At 37.1% G+C, this 18,920-nt stretch overlaps 1 protein-coding gene across 2 annotated transcripts in view; it reads left to right on the top strand.

The window, feature by feature from the left end:
- The window catches only part of LOC120523506 (interleukin-1 receptor accessory protein-like 1), a 1,790,033-nt gene that overhangs the window by 1,637,316 nt on the left and 133,797 nt on the right, over positions 1-18,920 (top strand). For both annotated transcript variants that reach the window (XM_039744882.1, XM_039744883.1), the window contains exon 8: positions 15,639-15,784. In XM_039744882.1, the coding sequence (XP_039600816.1) occupies positions 15,639-15,784 (146 nt within the window). The remainder of the gene's footprint in view (positions 1-15,638; positions 15,785-18,920) is intronic.

Raw genomic sequence — 18,920 nt, forward strand, 5'->3', positions numbered from 1 at the left:
TTCAAGTTGGATGCGTATAGGAGAGCTCCTGTGTGACACAGCAAGCAGATTTATTGATCCAAAGATATTGAGAGAGCAGAACATTAAGGAGATAAATGTGAGCAACCCTAAAATGCACTGCCCAGATGAACAGTTTATTAATTTGTATCTGACAAGGAGGCAGCTGCTAATTGAGGAAGCACAAGAGATGCCCTCTTACAAGTCTAAGCAGCTCTTTAAAGATGCCAGAGCATTCTATGTTAGGAGCTTTCAAAAATATTAGAGAAGTTCCAATCAGTAACCAAAACTTTAACAGTCGGTCAGTGGTCAGTGCAGAGAGCCACAATTAGATGAATCAAGAGCAGATTTTGAGTTTGGCAAAGAAATTTCCAGATATGATTAAGGCAAATGCCAAAGAACAGCTCTACTTAAAAGTCTTGGATTATGTCTCAACTAACCTTGAAGGACTCCTCACAAGTTACAGAAGTCTGAATATTGATGAGTAAGTGCCAATTTAATGACATGCTTCTTAGGCATAATGACTGGGAATAATGATATGAAATCAGTTTTACAGCTGAGTTCTGAAATAACATATTGCTTTCATGTGCGGTTATAAAATATTGACAAACATTCAGAAGTAGTATTTCTCTGACCAGCCAATGAACTTTGAAAGCAGGAATATCAAAGACCCCAGTCACAATTTAAAGAGAACAAAAGGCTAAGATAGTATTTTTACAGGCGACTCACTAATAAAGCAAAGGACCAGTCTTGACTGTAAAGAAACTGGTTTGGGCAAATTTTCATTCCAGTTATGTAAAAGAAAACAAGAAGCGTGGGAATTTTAATATATAAGGCAATTCCATTTATAGCACTAGACATCATATCTGAACCTGAATGGTGTTATGTCATTGTAAATGGTAATTTATTCAATTCTAAAGTAATTTTAATAAAATACATTTATGCAAAATGCATTTGCATAATATCCCAGCATGAGTCAATCATAAAATGATAATCTTTGGAGAACTTATTTGTGTTTTAAATCCAGATCTGGCTAGATCTTCAACCAGAGTGACAACACCATCTAACACCACAAAGATGATAATACAGTTTGCAATTGATCACATTCTGTTTGCCCCCTGGAGAGTCTTAATTCCAAATTCAAGAGATTATTCCTTCTTCTCACCAGTTCATCACAGCTACTCAAGAAATGATTATTTCTTAATCTATAATAATTTATTGCTCATTATCAAATCTTGGAAGTGAGACACTATTATTTTCACTGATGACACTCCTCTTATCTTAGAATTTGAATCATTATGCCCTACAATGTCATTGCATACATTGCCATCAGAGAACGCTTCCTGATGACGCCACCCTTCACCACAGGAATATTGGTTGGACTGTTTATACATTTCTTACAGTAAGGTGTTCTTAGGATCATCATTTTGTTCCTTCATTCCTCAATTCCTGTTCCCGCTGCTTTTGAACTGTTTATGGACTTGTTTGTTGTTGTTTATTGTTGAATGTTTATTATTGTGTTGGTAATTAATATCGTCGTAGGGGAAAGAGTGGGTTATCTGTTTATTTGTTGCCTATTTTTTTGTTTCATCTAATATACAGCTTTCTTAGTTTATATGCTGTTATTTTGTCTCTCGATGTTAGTCACCCTGAGTGCGTTTCTGAGGTACCCATGAAACAAATAAACAAATCACTGTCCCTTTGACAGTGTGCATACTAGTGGCTCCAGACCATGCAGGTGGCTGACAAGTTCGGCCCAGTTGAGAAGGGAATTTTTAGTTTGTTCATAAACTGTTTAGGAGGTGGCACTCTGTGTGGACAGATAATCTGGATCGGACTAAGATGGTGTGTTACCACATCCATGCAGTTGAACCAGTCCCTGTATGGCACAGAGGCTATAAAGCTTCAGCCCTGTAAAGGGGGATGGATAATCAAGGAGTGGGTTGACCAAATGTTGGTGGATGGGATCATTGAGCCTTCCACCGCACCGAGGGCTATTTCTGCTGTGCTCATTCAAAAGCCTAATGGGACCTACCGATTCTGTGTGGACTATCTGGAGCTGACCAAGAATACCTTATATGATGCCTATGAGGGTGCTAGGACTCCTTCGAGAAACTCAAGAAGGCACTGACATCACCACCAGTCCTGGAATAGCCTGACTCTACCTTAACCTTTCAGGTCCACACTGATTCGAGCGACCTCAGTCTCTGTTCCATGCTCTCCCAGTTAAGTCAAGGAGAGGAAAGAGTAGTGCCCTTTGTCTCATGGTCACTGAAGGACACGAGTACAATTATTCCACCACTGAGAAGGGCCTTTGAGAAGTGATGCCATTTCCTGTTGGGAAGTTTTGAAATCTCCTCGGACCACCAGGCTCTGATCTTTTCCTTAATAAGGAGTGGCATTGCACATGTACTTTGTCAGCATGCCTATGTCAAATAAACACAGGAATCTCTGCAGTCTACTTGTGACTTTACGCTGTAGGAAGATAAGTTAATAAATATAGGTAACAACATTCAATGTGGCGTTTCTATAAGTAACATATAAATGTTTTTTATATAAAGACCATCAAGAAACATAATCACAAATGGAATTTTGCACAATACCTTGCTGAGCTCTGTAAGCCCTGTTGTTTCATTGAAGGACATGCATGTGGCAGATTTACTGGCAGGATGGCTTCTGTTCTCTTTCTCTGATGTAGAACCCTAATCTGAGTTCACCTCTATTATAGCATGTCTTTATTTATCTATTTGAGAACAGCAGTGTCAGATTGGGGGAAGCGTGAACATGACTGAAAGAAAAAAACTGAATGAAACAAAAAAGTTACTCTTTACAACTACCACAAATTTACACAGGCTGTTACAGACTCAAATGTATATTTTTATTCTACAATAGTAACAGTAAGAGCAACTTACTACTCAAAACGGTAAATCTTGGAAGCGCCCAGAATCGAACCCGCAAACTCTTTTATTATGAGTCAGTAGTTGTTACTGCTGCACCACCCAACCAGTCATGTCAGTGTTGTACCCTAACCCAATTTCTTTTTCTTCGGTTGTACTCTTGAAAAAAAGCACACTTGTTCTGTAATACTTTAGTACTTTTTGTGAAAGTGTTTATTTGATGTTTGGACTTCAGTCTTGACACATTATACACTTCATGTCAAAATTTTGTTATTAGTACTATAACATGAAAAAAGTTTCTATTTTTTGTATGTGTTCAACATTTCTGTCATCCTACATTTACCCAGATCATTGAACACACTTGAAATGCATGTGTTCCAAATAACGATATATTATTTACCCTATACAACTCCAGGCACCTCACACCCAGATCAACAGTCTTGAGCTGGGAGAACGTTTTGTACAAGTTGAGGTCTGGCGGTGGGGGGGGTTGGTATTCGAATGGTGTAAAGAAATTTAAAGTGGCCCGGGATTGCGAGTTTTTTCATAGGCTTCACGGATTCAAGTGTTAAAGGACTCAATTTCCCAGCTGCCCCGAGGGTATTACCCTGATTATACATTATACATCTGAAAAGAACGCAGGGGCTGCTGGGAACAAGAGAGGCAGGTGGGAATCTTAAAAGACAGCCGGTTAAGCAATAATAATAATAAAAAAAAAAAGTAGTTTTGTGTCTGTGTTTCCCCCATCTGTCTTATCATCTGCCTTGTACTATCGCTTTTTCTTGGATCACCACCTGTATGAATGTATGGACTGTCTTGTGCATGCCTGTCATGTGAGTAATATGTGGAATTTCCTATTGCTGTCATCGGAGGAAGTGGCCCTTGATCACACCATCCCTCACCAAATCAGGAATCCTGGTAGGATGTTTTGTTTATACATTTCTTCCAGCAAGCTGTTCACAGGAATGTCATTTTGCTTCTTCATTCCTCAACGCATACTCCTGCTGCTATTGGACTACTTATGGACTTCTTTATTTGTGTTAATTGTTAAATGTTTATTGTTGTGTTGGTACTTAGTATCATTGTGGGGGATATATATTTTATATTTTTGTTTCATTTAATATTTAGCTTTCTTAGTTTATTCACTGTTATTTTGTGTCTCTTTGTATAAGTTGCGTGAGTCAGGGCAAGGCTAGGTGCATTCCTGGGGTCCCCACCAAGCAAATAAACAAATCACCATCCCTTCAATGGTGTGAATATTAATGGCTTCAGACTGCGTACTACAATGTGTATCATACAGACAAATTTCACATCTCAGTAAAGATGTTAAGATACTCTCCAAGGTCTTAGTTTGAAAGATTGAGAGACTGCTTCCTTCTGTACTCTCACGAGACCAACCAGATTCATTAAAAGCAGACATTTAGCCTCAGACCTCTGGCATCTGTTTATAAGATATCTAACACACCAGAGATCTTATTTTCTTTGGATGCAGAAAAAAGCTTTTCTTAGAGATTTTATTCTGTTCACCATATTACACAAATTCAGGATTGGCCCAAATATATCCATATGAATAAAATTACTTTATACCAAAAAGCTTCAGTTTGTATTAACAACATGAATCAAAGTACTTCAAATTAGAAAGTGGTATTTGATAAGTGTGCCTTCTGTCACTGTTGCTTTTCCCAATAGTTGTTGACTATTCATTTTAGAAATACATCAGAGATAAAGGGGATTATCAGAAAAGGACTCCAACAGAAAATTATCACTATATGCAGATCATATGGTACTTTATAGATCAAACCCACACATATGTTTACCATTAGTCCTCAACAGACTCAAAAATGATTTGAATGAAAGCGTGTCTTTTGCAGTAAACTCTCCAGCACATTATATTAGACTGGGCATCTATTTGTTCATTCTATCAAAGCAATTTAAATATCTAGGGATAAACATCATAAGTAAATATAAACATCTTTTTCAACACAGTTTTGGTAACAGCATGGTAAAAATCAGGATGTGAAACAGATGGTCTACCCTCCATCTCATATTAACAGGGAGAATCAATGCTGTCAATGTAAACATCCTTCCTAACCTGCTGTTTCTATCTCAGAGCATCCTTATATACATCAATAAATTGTTCTTTAAGAATCTTTATTAAATTCCTAAAAATATCTTTTTGGCCAGAGGACTAAACAATGAGATCAACTAAAGGAAAGGATGACACATTGGACTGAACTTGAAAAACCACTGATTTATTCTATTAATTTGTATATTCAAAAGAAAAGTCAACCCCTTAGAAAACACTGCATTTTATGAGGTGTTAAGCACTGTAAATATTTATCATTTAAGGACATTACAGCATAACGTCTGTTGTCAGCAGTGAATGCAGAAGAAATTTGTTGTTGGTATGATATGCATGCAAGAATTAAATAGTGCTCTATATACTGTATATGACAGTAAATCTGAAGATCAAATTGAATCTAATGGTAATCGTATACTGTATTTTCTGAGTTAAGATGACTTTTAATTTTTTCTTTTAATTATGTGGAAAAAACACATTTCCTAGCATTAAGTCTACATTTACCAACTTAATACATTTAAGTAATAGGCTGTTGTCTAGTATATGAGTTGATAGCAGTGTATTATATTTATTTTGTGTTTTGTTTTTGTTATTTGGAAATTATTTGTTATGTGTATTATAAGTATGTATTTTCTGTTAATTGTTTTCTATTTATTTATGTAATTTCTACATGTGTGACATTAATCTTTTATGTATTTTGTGGATAGAACCCCAAGAAGCAGGACCAACTTTATGTCAATGCTAAAGCATTGCCATTTTTTATATTTTGCTTCTGTCACTGGATTTCACTTTCTGGATATTGTATTGTTACATATTTGCCCCACTTATTTTTGCTGTTTTGAGCACATTCTTTTGTTTAGCTATTTTATGAGTTCATTTTAATTTTAGTATAAAGATTGTTATGGGCCTTGTTGCTAGACAAGGCCGAGTTTTATGGTTCTCTGTCTTGTGAGGAATTTTTTAAAATATGTGAGACTTTTTGTTATTTTTTTAACCTAAAAGCTTGTTCTCTAGTTTGTTACCTGGGTTGGCCTGAAGCCTTTCAGTTGCCTAGAGTCAGGCTTGCGTAGGGGAGACTTTTATTGATGCAGACCAGTTAGGAGTCTGACCTGTTTTTTGGGACTTTTGAAAAGCCACACCTCTTTTCCTTTTTGTGGTGCCAGTATCACAACAGCAGAGCTGAATTCCAAAGTGCTAAAGTTAATATTTGTCCTGTCAAAAACATTATTATATTAATTTGGAAAATTTAGTGCGTAGGCTATGGGTTTTACTTACAGCATGCCTTGTTCAGACTTCATGGATTAAAGCAGCCAGTGAGTTTTATTTAAAGAACTACTTGGTTTCTCATACTGAACTTTACAAATAACTTTTTTTAACATAACTTACAATATATTTTACTTTATTTAGATTTTTGATTTGATATACAGTAATCCCTCGCTATATCGCGCTTCGACTTTTGCGGCTTCACTCTATCGCGGATTTTAAATGTAAGCACATCTAAATATATATCACAGATTTTTCACTGGTTCGCGGCTTTCTGTGGACAATGGGTCTTTTAATTTAAAGTACATGCTTCCTCAGTTTGTTTGCCCAGTTGATTTCATACAAGGGACGCTATTGGCGGATGGCTTAGAAGCTACCCAATCAGAGCATGTATTACATATTAAATAAAACTCCTCAATGATATACGATGTGCTTCCCGTGCGGTGCTTGATTGTTTGCTTTTCTATGTGTCTCTCACTCTCTCTGCCTGACGGAGGCGGTGTGAGCAGAGGGGCTGTTTGCACAGAGGCTGTTTGTCTAGAAGACAAAATGCCGCTTTATCGCGGTGCTTCTGCATACTTAAAAGCACATATTGATTTTTTGATTGTTTGCTTGTCTTAGCGAGCGCTGTCTCTGACATTCTCTGCTCCTGACGGCGCTCCTTTGAAGAGAAGATATGTTTGCATTCTTTTAATTGTGAGAAAGAACTGTCATCTCATGCTTGTCATGGAGCACAGTTTAAACTTTTGACTAAAGGGTGTTATTTCATGTCTAGAGGGCTCTAATAATGTTGCTTCAATACCACCACTCTGTTTCATGGTACTCCAACTGTGAGACTTCATTCCTGTCTTCCCCTCCCCTATCCTCCATTATTATGTTCCTTGCCCACAGGTGAGTGCTGTCTTTCTTGCCCCCTCCAATCACACGAGCAAGCTGCATGGCATGTCTGTCTCTCTCTCTCTCTATCAGATTCTTTGCATTATAAAATTTTTAGCATTGGTGAACTGTCTTTTGTACAGTCATTTTAGAAAAGTTTTAAAAACCAAGATGAATTTTAACAATTTTAGTAATAAAATACACATATCTAACATTTCATTTTAATGTTAGTAATATTAATCAATGGCAGATTCATATGTACTGTAACTGTATAACTTTTGTAAATTAAAAATCTGGAAATATTCCTTATCAAACCACACAACTGTTCTTTCATTAATATATAATTGATTAAAAAAGCACTTTATGTATATATCACTTTTAGTGCGGAAATATGAACACATGTCACCAATCCTGCGGTCACTTCATTGGCTCCCTATCCACCTCCGTATCGAATACAAATTCTGTTGGTTTACTCACCAGTGTATCCATGGAAATGCTCCGCAATATCTGAAGGAACTCCTTATACTACAATCCACTATAAGAAACCTCCGTTTTGCAAATACCTACCGCCTTCGCCCTCCTGTGACCAAACTTCATACAATGCATGACCGAGCCTTTGCAGCCACTACTGGAATGCCCTACCAGAGAGCATAAGAACACAGCAAACTCTGGGCTGTTTTAAAAAACAGCTAAAGACTTTTCTATTTAGGAAAGCCTATTAACAAGAATACTATAATTATTGTTGTTGTATCTCTGTTTTTATCTTGCCTTGCCTTTGTTTAAACTTTTTATTTAGCACTTTGAGATTTACTGCTAATGTAAAGTGCCCTATAAATAAAATGCATTATTATTATTATAATAATTGAGTCTGGTCAGAGTTTATTATTTAACAATTTAAGACTTCAAAATATTTTAACTCCTGGAGTTAGTACACCAAGAAAAAATGTTGATAAACCCTGACCTAGTGTTATCACATAACATTTAATTCTGTAGACAGACGTTTGCTTCGGTTAATAGCTCTACTATTGTACAAAATCATGCAGTATGATGGCTATTATCAGAAACCAAGAACTAAGATCACGACCTGCTGCACAACATCGGTGTCATATTAGTGAACTTCTGATCAGATGGTGCAACATTTTAGGGGGCTTTCCCCTTTAAGAACCCCTTATCTGTTAATGATGCTTAAGGAAAATGACATTTATGATGGTTGCTTGTAATCTGTAACTCTCCCAAACAGTTTAAAAGACAAACATTTTTATACTTGTAAACTTAGTACGGGAAAATGTGAATATTACAGAAGTGCAGTATCCTTGGATTATCACTTACGAGCATGCATGATGCAGTTGTTCAAAACTCTAACCTTAAGCAGCAAAATCTACAGCAGACTACAATTCATGAATGTACAACTCGACCTATGTACCTGAATGAAACAAAATGTAAAGGATTAACTACTGTTTTTTATTGCAAAGTGGATCAAATCAGACTGCAAACCTGTAAATATACCTGAAGATACAAGGCTAAGAAACATCATTCAGCAAGGTCTGACAGCTTTTACACATCACCGTTACATAAAACAGTTGTGACATGTTGTGGGATATTGATGTAATCAGACAGGAAGTAGAGGTCACTGTGAGGAAAGGGGTGGAAGGAAGTGTGAATAAAGTTAAAGAACTGACTACATTGCATGGTCCATTTATTTCAACAATTTATAACATATTGGCAACGAGGATGGCAACTTTTGGACTCTCGCCCCCTCCTGTGTTTCTCGAAACTCCGGGTGAGCCTGCAATACCGTTTAATTCTTGGCTAAGGATGTTTGAGAACTATGTGCTAGCTCTTACTGACACGCCACTATCTGATAAACGTAAACGATTCATTGCCTAGGGACTGAAGCTCAGCGTATTTTCTATACTCTTGCTATTGCTGATGATACATTCGCTGCTGCTCTTGCTGCACTAAAAGACTTTTTTATTCCAAAAGTGAACGTTGTGGCTGAAAAAAGTAAATTTCGCCAAAGAGCGCAGAAGCCTGGTGAATCAACTTTGCAATATGTTGCCGCACTGCGCGAGCTCATTGCTAATTGTGATTTCGGCGTGCTAGCGGATGACATGCTTAGAGATCAAATGATAGAGAAAACAAATATGCCTCGCATTCGAGAACGATTATTGCTAGAGACGGACCTTACATTACAAAAAGCGATTGCTATTGCTGGGCAAATTGAATGTGCAGTGGCTGAAGCTAAGGCTATGGTTACTAATAATGAATCATCTGTTAATGCTGTACACACAAATTCACAAGGTACGGGACGAGCGAGGCAGGAACCTGTTTTTAATGCCCGTGCATCTGTAAAACAAACAGCAGCAACAGCTCAGGCTTCAATTGCGGTGCAACAGAAAACTTGTAATCGCTGTGGATCTCGAATGCACCTGGCTAATAACCCCAATTATCCAGCAAAAGCAGTAAGATGCAGACATTGCGGTAAATTTGGTCATTTTGCTAAAGTACGTCGTGGTGCCACATCCACTTGTGCTGTGCAAGAAGTTACTGTGCCTGACCTTACTGTTCTTAGCATTGATGACACTACAGTTGCACAACGGAGGAAGGGTCTCTGGTGCACAGTGTCCCTTCAAGCTGCCTGCACTCAACCAGTTCAAGCAAACTTACTTGTGGACACTGGCTCAGCAGTTTCAATTCTACCAGAAGTATTCTATCGTCAACATTTTAGTAATGTACCACTTGTTCAGTCAAAAGTGCAACTAAAGACTTATATGCAGAAACCAATTCCAGTACTGGGATGTATTACTCTCTTCATTACAAGGGATACAAACCATACACAAGCTACATTTTACATTGTGCCATTGGGAGCAGCTTTGTTAGGCATGGACCTTTTTATGGCACTTAACGTAGAAATTAGAAATGGAAAAATTGCATCCAAGAAAATGCCCAATGACCTTGTATACAAGATGACAGTAATGAATATTAGGAATACTCATACATTAGGTGTGACTGATAGATTTATACATAAGGTTAAACTATGACATGAGGTAATACCTGTTCAACAGAAACTTCGTCGTCTACCATTTTCTGTCCGTGAGGCTGTCTCTAAAGAACTAAAGAGACTTGAACAGGAAGACATTATAGAGAAAACTGATTCGTCTCCTTGGGTGTCACCATTAGTAGTAATTAAAAAAAAATCAGGTGCAATACGACTATGTGTAGACCTTCGTGAGCCAAACAAAGCTGTGGTGATAGATAGGCACCCTTTACCACACATTGAAGAAGTGTTCACACAGCTTCGAGGAGCTAAAATGTTCTCCACCATTGATCTTCGAAATGCTTACCATCAGGTACCTTTACATGAGGATAGCAGAGATATTACTGCATTTATAACACATGATGGACTTTTTCGTTTTAAAAGAGTACCTTATGGTCTGGCATCAGCTCCAAGTGCATTTCAGAGAATGATGTCCTTGATACTAGCAGGGCAGGATGGAGTGCAGTGTTACTTAGATGACATTATAGTATATGGGGACTCACCATCTGTTCATGAACACAGGTTACAAGCAGTACTTCATTGTCTGCATGACAGTGGGCTGCAGCTTAATACGGAGAAATGTCAATTCAGAAAAACTGAACTGACATTTTTAGGCCATAGAATTTCTTCTGCTGGCCTTCAGCCCAATGTTGAATACATAAGAGCAGTAACTGAAGCTCCACCACCTCATGATATGTCTTCTTTACGCTCATTTCTTGGGTTGACTGCTTGGTATTCTAAGTTCATTCCAAATTATGCCACTGTGGTAGAACTCCTTCGTGAACTGCTTTAGAATTCTGGAGAGTGTTTCTTGGACAAATGTGGCACAAGAAAGCTATGATTGTATTAAGAAACTTATTGCTACCAGTCCAGTGCTTGCAATTTTTGACCCTTCATTGCCTGCAATTGTAACTACAGATGCTTCGGATTATGGTATTGGTGCTGTTCTTACGCAGAATCATGGTGGATTTGAGAAAACTGTTGCCTTTGCATCTCGTACATTGTCAGAATGTGAAAGACAGTACTCTACTATTGAAAAAGAGGCTCTTGCTTGCGTGTGGGCCACAGAGAAATGGTGTACTTACTTGTGGGGACGTCATTTTACCTTACGCACTGACCACTGTCCATTAACCACACTACTTACTATCAAGGAGCTTGGACGAGTAGGCATGAGAATTGCAAGGTGGTCAGCGCGACTTATGTCATTCAACTACAGTATTGAGTATAAACCTGGGCATGAAAATATCACTGCTGACTGTTTATCACGCTTGCCACTGTCTGAGACAGTATCAGAACAAGACCCTGACTTGGAATTTGTTGCACTGGTGTCTGTTGACTTTGCTGCAGTGACTGCAGAGCAGTTTCAAAGTGCTTGTGCATCGTGCCCTATTCTACAAAAGCTCAAGACTTATATTACTAAAGGATGGCCTTGTACTTCAAAAGGACTTGAATCTGATGTTATTCCATATTTTAGAATTCAGACAGAGTTGGCGGTACAAAATGAACTTATTATTCGTGGCACTCATCGGGTCATTGTCCCATCAGAATTACAGTCTAAGATGATTCAGCTGGCACATTCTACCCACCAAGGGATTGTACGAACGAAACAGAGACTCAGGGATTTATATTGGTGGCCTGGCATAGACTCCCAAGTGGAAGATACTATCAAATTATGTACAACTTGCATACAGCATGATAAAACCGCTAACACAAATACAGCTCCATTACAACCAGTGCCTATCCCAAATTCAGCTTGGAACAAACTTGCCAATGATATTGTGGGGCCATTTCAAACTGCACCATATGGCTATCGCTATGCCATTACACTTATTGACTACTTCAGTAAGTGGCCAGAGGTTGCTTTTGCATCTGCTGTGACTTCGGAAACCAACAATTTTTGTGCACTATTTTCAGTAGGGAAGGAAATCCACTGGAAATTGTTACTGACAATGGATCTCAGTTTACGTCTTCTGACTTTGAAGCATTTCTTAGTGATAGGGACATCATACACACTCGCAGTTTTGTTTACTATCCACAAGCAAATGGTGAGATAGAGCGTTTTAACAGGGTATTAAAGGACTGTTTGCAAACAGCAAATACTGAAGGAAAGCCTTGGAAGTCATTGTCACTGAATTTTTACAGACATATCGTGCTACTGCACATGCAGTAACACAAAAGTCACCTGCTGAGCTCTTACATGGTCGTCCAATGATAACTAAATTAAACATTAGAAACCTGCTTGCAACTTTGCCTTTGAAGCAACATACTACTGTGGCGCAGCATGTATAACAGAAACAAGAACAAATGAAAAAATATACAGATATGCGTCGCAGAGCAAAATCACCTTCTTTCACTTGTGAGAGTTTTGTGCGTATTAGGAAGTCAGGCATAGTCCAAAAGGATCACTTCAAAATCAGTCGCCCTTACCAGATAATTGCTCAGAAGGGCCTGGCCACATACCTGTTGTCAGATGGCAAGATCTGGAATGCAGTTCACCTCGCTCCAGCTACAGCTGTACAATCCAGTCTGACTTCAGACACACAACCAGAGGATTCATACGTTCCAACCTGTCCAATTCAGTCGGCTGCTATTTCTACTGGTACACCTGGGCAGTCTTTTTCAAATATACGGAGAAGTAGAGTGTGACAGGCTCCGATGTGGACAAAGGACTATGTCAGATAAAGATTTACAGCATTTGGAAGCTACACGTGTTACCTTAACAGTTATAAAGGAATAGGATAGTTTAATTGGTTGGTTAGTATAATGTTGAAGATTAGAGATTACAGTTTTCTCTTATAATGTTTTAATATTATTAATGATTATTCTTTTTTTTTGTTTTTGTTTTTTTCTTTAAAAGGGGGTATATGTGGGATATTGATGTAATCAGACAGGAGATAGAGGTCGCTGTGAGGAAAGGGGTGGAAGAAGAAAGGAAGAGTGGAGGAAGGAAGTGTGAATAAAGTTAAAGAAGAACTGACTACATTGCATGGTCCATTTATTTCAACAATATATAACACATGTATCAATGCTTCAAGTCTTCATAGTTAGATACTGTAGAAGTGGCATTAAACAGGACTACGGGACCTTACTGAACTACTTTAGTTAAAAATGTAGTTAATAAAGATCAATCAAGAAACAATTCATGATTAATCATGATTAAAAATTTTAATTTTTTCAATGCTATATACTATCTTTTCAACTTCTACTGAATCTTTGTTCCCCAACACACATGTTATATATTGTCACTGCAAATTCAGGTCAGGAAATTTGTTAAGATTGTTATAATTCTTTCATGTTGCTGTCACCAGCATTGTATAAAGTACACAGCAGACATACCTGAGTAAAAGTAGAAATACCTTTGTAGAAAGTGGCACAAGAAAAAGTTACCCAAAGGAAACTTACCAAAGAAGAAGTTTTAAAGTGCCTGATATTAACTGTACTTAACTATCAAAAGTACAAGTAAATGTAGGTTCTATCTTTTGCAATATTCTGCTTGGGCAGACATTTTAATCATTGCATCTTAATTCAGTAGGGGAGGTTCTAACAGGAGAGGTTGTGCAAACTTCACCCCACTTTAAGAAGGGGCTAATCCCTTATGAACACCTAATTACAATTAATTTAAATCGACATGACCTCCATGTGTGTATAAATAGCATTGAACTACATGGAAATTGGCAAAATTAATTTAATAGCAAAATTAGGCATCAAAACACACCCAAATATGTAAGCTCCAGTTGCATTTTCAAAAGAATGGCTTTTGGTTGTTCTTGGGCTTTACAAACTACTTCAGGATCTGTTTTGAACCTGTTATGCCCAGCATAACATAAAAAGACAAATGAATTACCCACTCGAGAAGCTGAGTGAACCACAGCACATGGAAACAAAAGTATACCTTGCTATAGCCATCAAAGATAGTTCTGCCCCATTTAACAGGCTTCTGTGAGAACATTGTCTTAACTCTGCAGCATCAGCTGTGGAAGAAACTGAGACTGGGATTGTGGGTCAGTAATGTCCAGTCCCACTCCAAATATCCAGCTCCTTCTTATTCTGTTGGCTGCAGAGAGGTATACTTGAAATGAATGTGTAGATGATCATGTGATAAAACCAGCAGCGCACAATTAAGGTGGGAGGAGCCTGTATTATAGATAATTGACTGAGCAAAGCATTGTGTGTATTTGCATAGCACATTTGTAGTCTAGTTTGATACTGAAGTAACAAATTTGTCTAATAAAATATATCAGAATAGAAGTAGTCTTTCTTCAATACCCTATATTCTTACATACATACATACATACATCCAGTAAATACATATAAACACCTGCAACCCATGAGCCCCTGCCCTACACTTTCCTGCTTTCACTCTCTTTGGCCCTATGCGGTTTGGGATGCCTACCTCTTTTGCCATTAGCAGTTAGAAATGTGTAGGCCTTGTGCCAGTCCTCTTGAATGGTCACCCAGTGATGGTTGAAGCCTGTCTACAACCTTTTTTTCCTCATCGGTATCAGAAAAACATGCCCCTTAGCTTACCCAAATTGGACCTCTCAGATTACAGCACACCAGACAGCCACCTGTGTCGCTCAATAGTGTGACCAGCTTTGCATTCAACATCTAAGTGATGACTCCCTTAAAGAAATACTCCACCCAAAATGTATATTTTTCATCCGTTACTTACTCCATGTTGAAAATGTTTTTTTAAATCTCATATTTGTATGGACAACAATGATAAAACAAAGTTCTTATGGACCAACCCTGAACAAACAGCAAACAATATCAAAATGTCGTTGAAAAAAATTTCTGTTTACTTATGTTGCATAATCTATATATCAGATCTTCTGACGCATGCTCACAGTGTCCCAAACACATTTATTTGGACGAAAATACTGTAAAGCACTTCTAGAAAATCCTCACATGAACAGATGGGGTGTGTGTTCAAATGGGAACAAGCTTTTGAACTGATGATCCGCCTTCCCTCTCATTTTAGTGTTCAGGTGGAATATTGCATCCTCTCTACCAGTTTATTACACTCACTCTTTGAAATATATGCCAATTCACAATAAAACATTAACAAAGCATATAACTTCTCATGCAGTCTCTACCTATCCACACTGGCATAAGGAGATCCTCTGCAATACCCAATTTTGGTCTTTCTTGGGCAATTAATTTTCCATACCTTTGGTCCCTGCCACCATGTCACTCAACTACAATGCCTGCTCCTGGCAGCTTGGGTGGCAGTTAGTATTCCATATTATAGCATGGTTTAATTACTTAAACCAATATTTATTATCTGAACTCTAAACGAGTTTTTGTTTAATTACAGTATTTGGAAAATATTCTTGTCTGCTATAAAATAAAAGCCACATTCTTTAACAGAAATCATAATATACTGATAGTTTCTGGAAATTGTAATTCTTAAATAATTAGTGTAAAAAGCAAAAAAGGAAAAAATAAAAAGTAATTAAATTGTTTTGTCATCTTCTTGTCTCTTTAGATTTCTCAGAGAGCACCTAGGTGAAAAGGAGGTTTCAATTTCCCTTTTTATTGATTCAGTTGAAGATGGAGATTTGGGCAACTATTCTTGTTATGTTGAAAATGGAAATGGAAGAAGACAAGCAAGCGTTCTCTTACATAAAAGGGGTAAGTATACTTCAAGCATGACAAAGCACATGTTCTGCCATAACCTGCTTCTAAAATATCCAATTATAATTGAGGTAGATATATTTTTTTATTTAATGTATTTATTTATTTAAAATATATATGTATTTTTTTAATCTTTTGCTTTGCTACATTAATACAACATCTTCAATATATAACCACCCTATTTATTTTTATTGGATCCAATTTAAACAGATTGCAAATGTATACAACAGCGATTTAAGAAGTGTCCTATAACTCGCCATGTTGTCAGGATCTGCACTGTTACTGGGAACTTACAAAGGAACTATGCATTTACCAATTATTGTTATTTTATACTACTTGCCACCTTTCCTTGGCTTTAATTTATTGACTTTTTTACTCCTTAATCTTTACTCTGTTGGTTTTTTATGAACTATATTGCTCTTTTTTGTTTGCCAAACATGGTTTTCATTTCTTTCCTGTTATATTGGATTTTTTTTATTATTGTCTTCATTCATCATGTTGTACTTTTCCTTATGTTTTCCATTTTTTTGTTTTTGTTAACAGTCCTTGTTCTTTCTGTGTTAAGCCGAAGACCGATGTGGCTGCTAGTGAGCCATTTAAAGGCCCTATGTCATTATTTGTCTCATATTTTTAACTTTTTCAAATGCTTCCATGGTCTCTAAAAATTATATGTCAGTTTTGGGGTTCTTGAGACTCAGGATTCAAATGATCATATTTGTTTTTTGTTTCAATGCAAAATTTTATTTATTTTAAATTTTTTATCTAAGTTAGTTATTTTTTGCTTACCCCGTTGCGCCATCTTGCTTTTTACCATTGGTACTTCCATTTTGGGACTTAAGTGTTTGTTAACACTTGCCATGTAGTATATAGGTGTGACATCAGAGGTCGTGGAGAGCATCACATCACAGGTCAGTGGGTGTAGAGGTCAGCCCCTTGCTCCTCCTGGTGTTCTGCCACAACAGATAAAATTTTAAAACAGGGTCAGGAGATGAGATCAAAAATATAAGCAAGGTTGTTACCATAAAGATAAATCAATCTTTTGCCAAGCTAAAAACTGAATGAAAAAAATGTTCAAATGTTCCATTAGAAATAACTATAAAAGGAAATGTTTATTAAAGGTTTAGAGAATCCAGATACGGATGCCTAAATGGCATCTTAATATGACCATTAATAAGGTAGCCTCAAAGACATCACATGAAGTGCTTTACCAGGGAATTCTAGGAATCTTCCTTGGCAATGGCTGACACAAACATCTCAAAATGGTAACCCTGATCAATATTCAAGGTGGTGTTGCAGAAAGACAGTAAAAGTGTATGTCTTCCTCAGGAGATGATACAGATTAAAATAAAATGTCAAAATCAGACATAAACTCCAGTTTCTCTGCCAAGATACCCAAAAAAATCCCCCAAAAAGCTGCAAAAAATTAATTAAATGTACCAATTATAGAACTTGGTTTGTCCAAGTTGGTGGATTTAAGCTAAAAATACTAATGATACTTTTGTTTGCCAAAAGGCCCACTGGTAACAAATTATTTATTTGTTTATCACATTTTGATTTCAGGAAGTCACAAATAGACTTGACATTTTTTGAAAAATAATTAATTTTCACTTTTGGTTTGAATTACTGTTTTAATTTTATTTGTGCACTCTCACATTAGTGAAGAATAGCAGTTTATTTGAATTTCAATGCTGGGTTAACTTTACACATTCAAGCAGCCATAGAGACCTGGGACCTCATGTATAATGCTGTGTGTAGAATTCACATTAAAACATGGCATACAGACAAAAACAAAAATGTGCGTATGCACAAAAAAATCCGGATGCATAAATCCGTGCGTACGCCAACTTCCACGTTCTTCCACTACATAAATCCCGGTTAGCGTGAAATGTAATGCACGCGCCTGCCAACCCACCCGACTCCTCCAAGAATTACGCCTCTTTGAGTATGCAAATCAAAATAAATAGCCACTTAAGTTCAGCATTCTGTGAAAAGACAATGGCAAAAGCAAAGGGAAAAAAGAAGAATTTCAGCTAGTACCAAGTGGAGGCAAGGAAAAATGTACTATTTGTGGTATAAACAACAAAAGGAAGTTGATCGAGTGAAAAGATGAGTCATAGCCCACCATCTTGAGTGTCATATAGAATCATATTAGGGTACAGAGAAAAGAAGAAAACACGGACACAGTGGGGGAAAAAAGGTAAAAATTTCCACTTTAATCATGTAGTTTATTTTTTCATTAAAGTAGAACATCATAAACTTCATCTTAAAATCATTTAATTTACTAGTTTCTCAAATCCCATTGTAACTAAAGTAGCACATTAAATGCTTTGCATTAAATGCTATGTGTTCTTCTGTGTACTCTATGTGTGTGAATCACTACGTGCCTCTTAAACTCTTATGCTGACAGGACACAAAATACATTACATTGATGATTACAGCTCTCTGAACAATTTAAATATTGTGTTCTTGATATTTTCTTGATGAAATGAATTAAAGTATGTATTGAACATTGGGGCATAATGGCACATTGGTTTCAACAAGCTGGCGCCCCATCCAGAGATTGTTCCTACCTCCCGCAAGATGCTTGCTATGCCTTGTGCGACCCTCAGTGAAATAATTTATTGCAGCAGTACTGTCTCTTTCAAACATACTAGCCCCCAAATCCTATCCTTCATTTTCTTTCTCCTAGTAACCAATCACCACACAATCAGCTCTTTAATAAATGTCAAGCCATCTGTAAGCTTAGAATGCTGATTCTTCTAAACTTTTAGGGAGCATTGAAATATTTTTGTTTGAGCTTGTCTGGCCATTATAATTTTCATGAAATTATACTTGCAAAGCTATCAGTTATTTCAAATAATTTGGAAAAACAAGAGAGAGGCAAATTTTAATACAGCGATTGACCATTATGGCTAGCAGGAGAATCCAATCAGATTTTTAAAGTCCCAAACCTGGTCTATTGTGTAGCATGTAAGCCATCTACATTTATTCATGCTTCATCTCATCATCAACAAAAAAGGAATCAGAGCATGGGGAAAAAAAACACTTTCACCAGTAAATACATACTGTATGACTGCACACAGTGCTTGAATTAGAAACACATAAATGGCAGCACTGTTTGTTTTTGTGTGCT

Source organism: Polypterus senegalus, chromosome 2, assembly GCF_016835505.1.
Source record: "Polypterus senegalus isolate Bchr_013 chromosome 2, ASM1683550v1, whole genome shotgun sequence".
Classification (NCBI taxonomy): Eukaryota; Metazoa; Chordata; class Cladistia; order Polypteriformes; family Polypteridae; genus Polypterus; species Polypterus senegalus.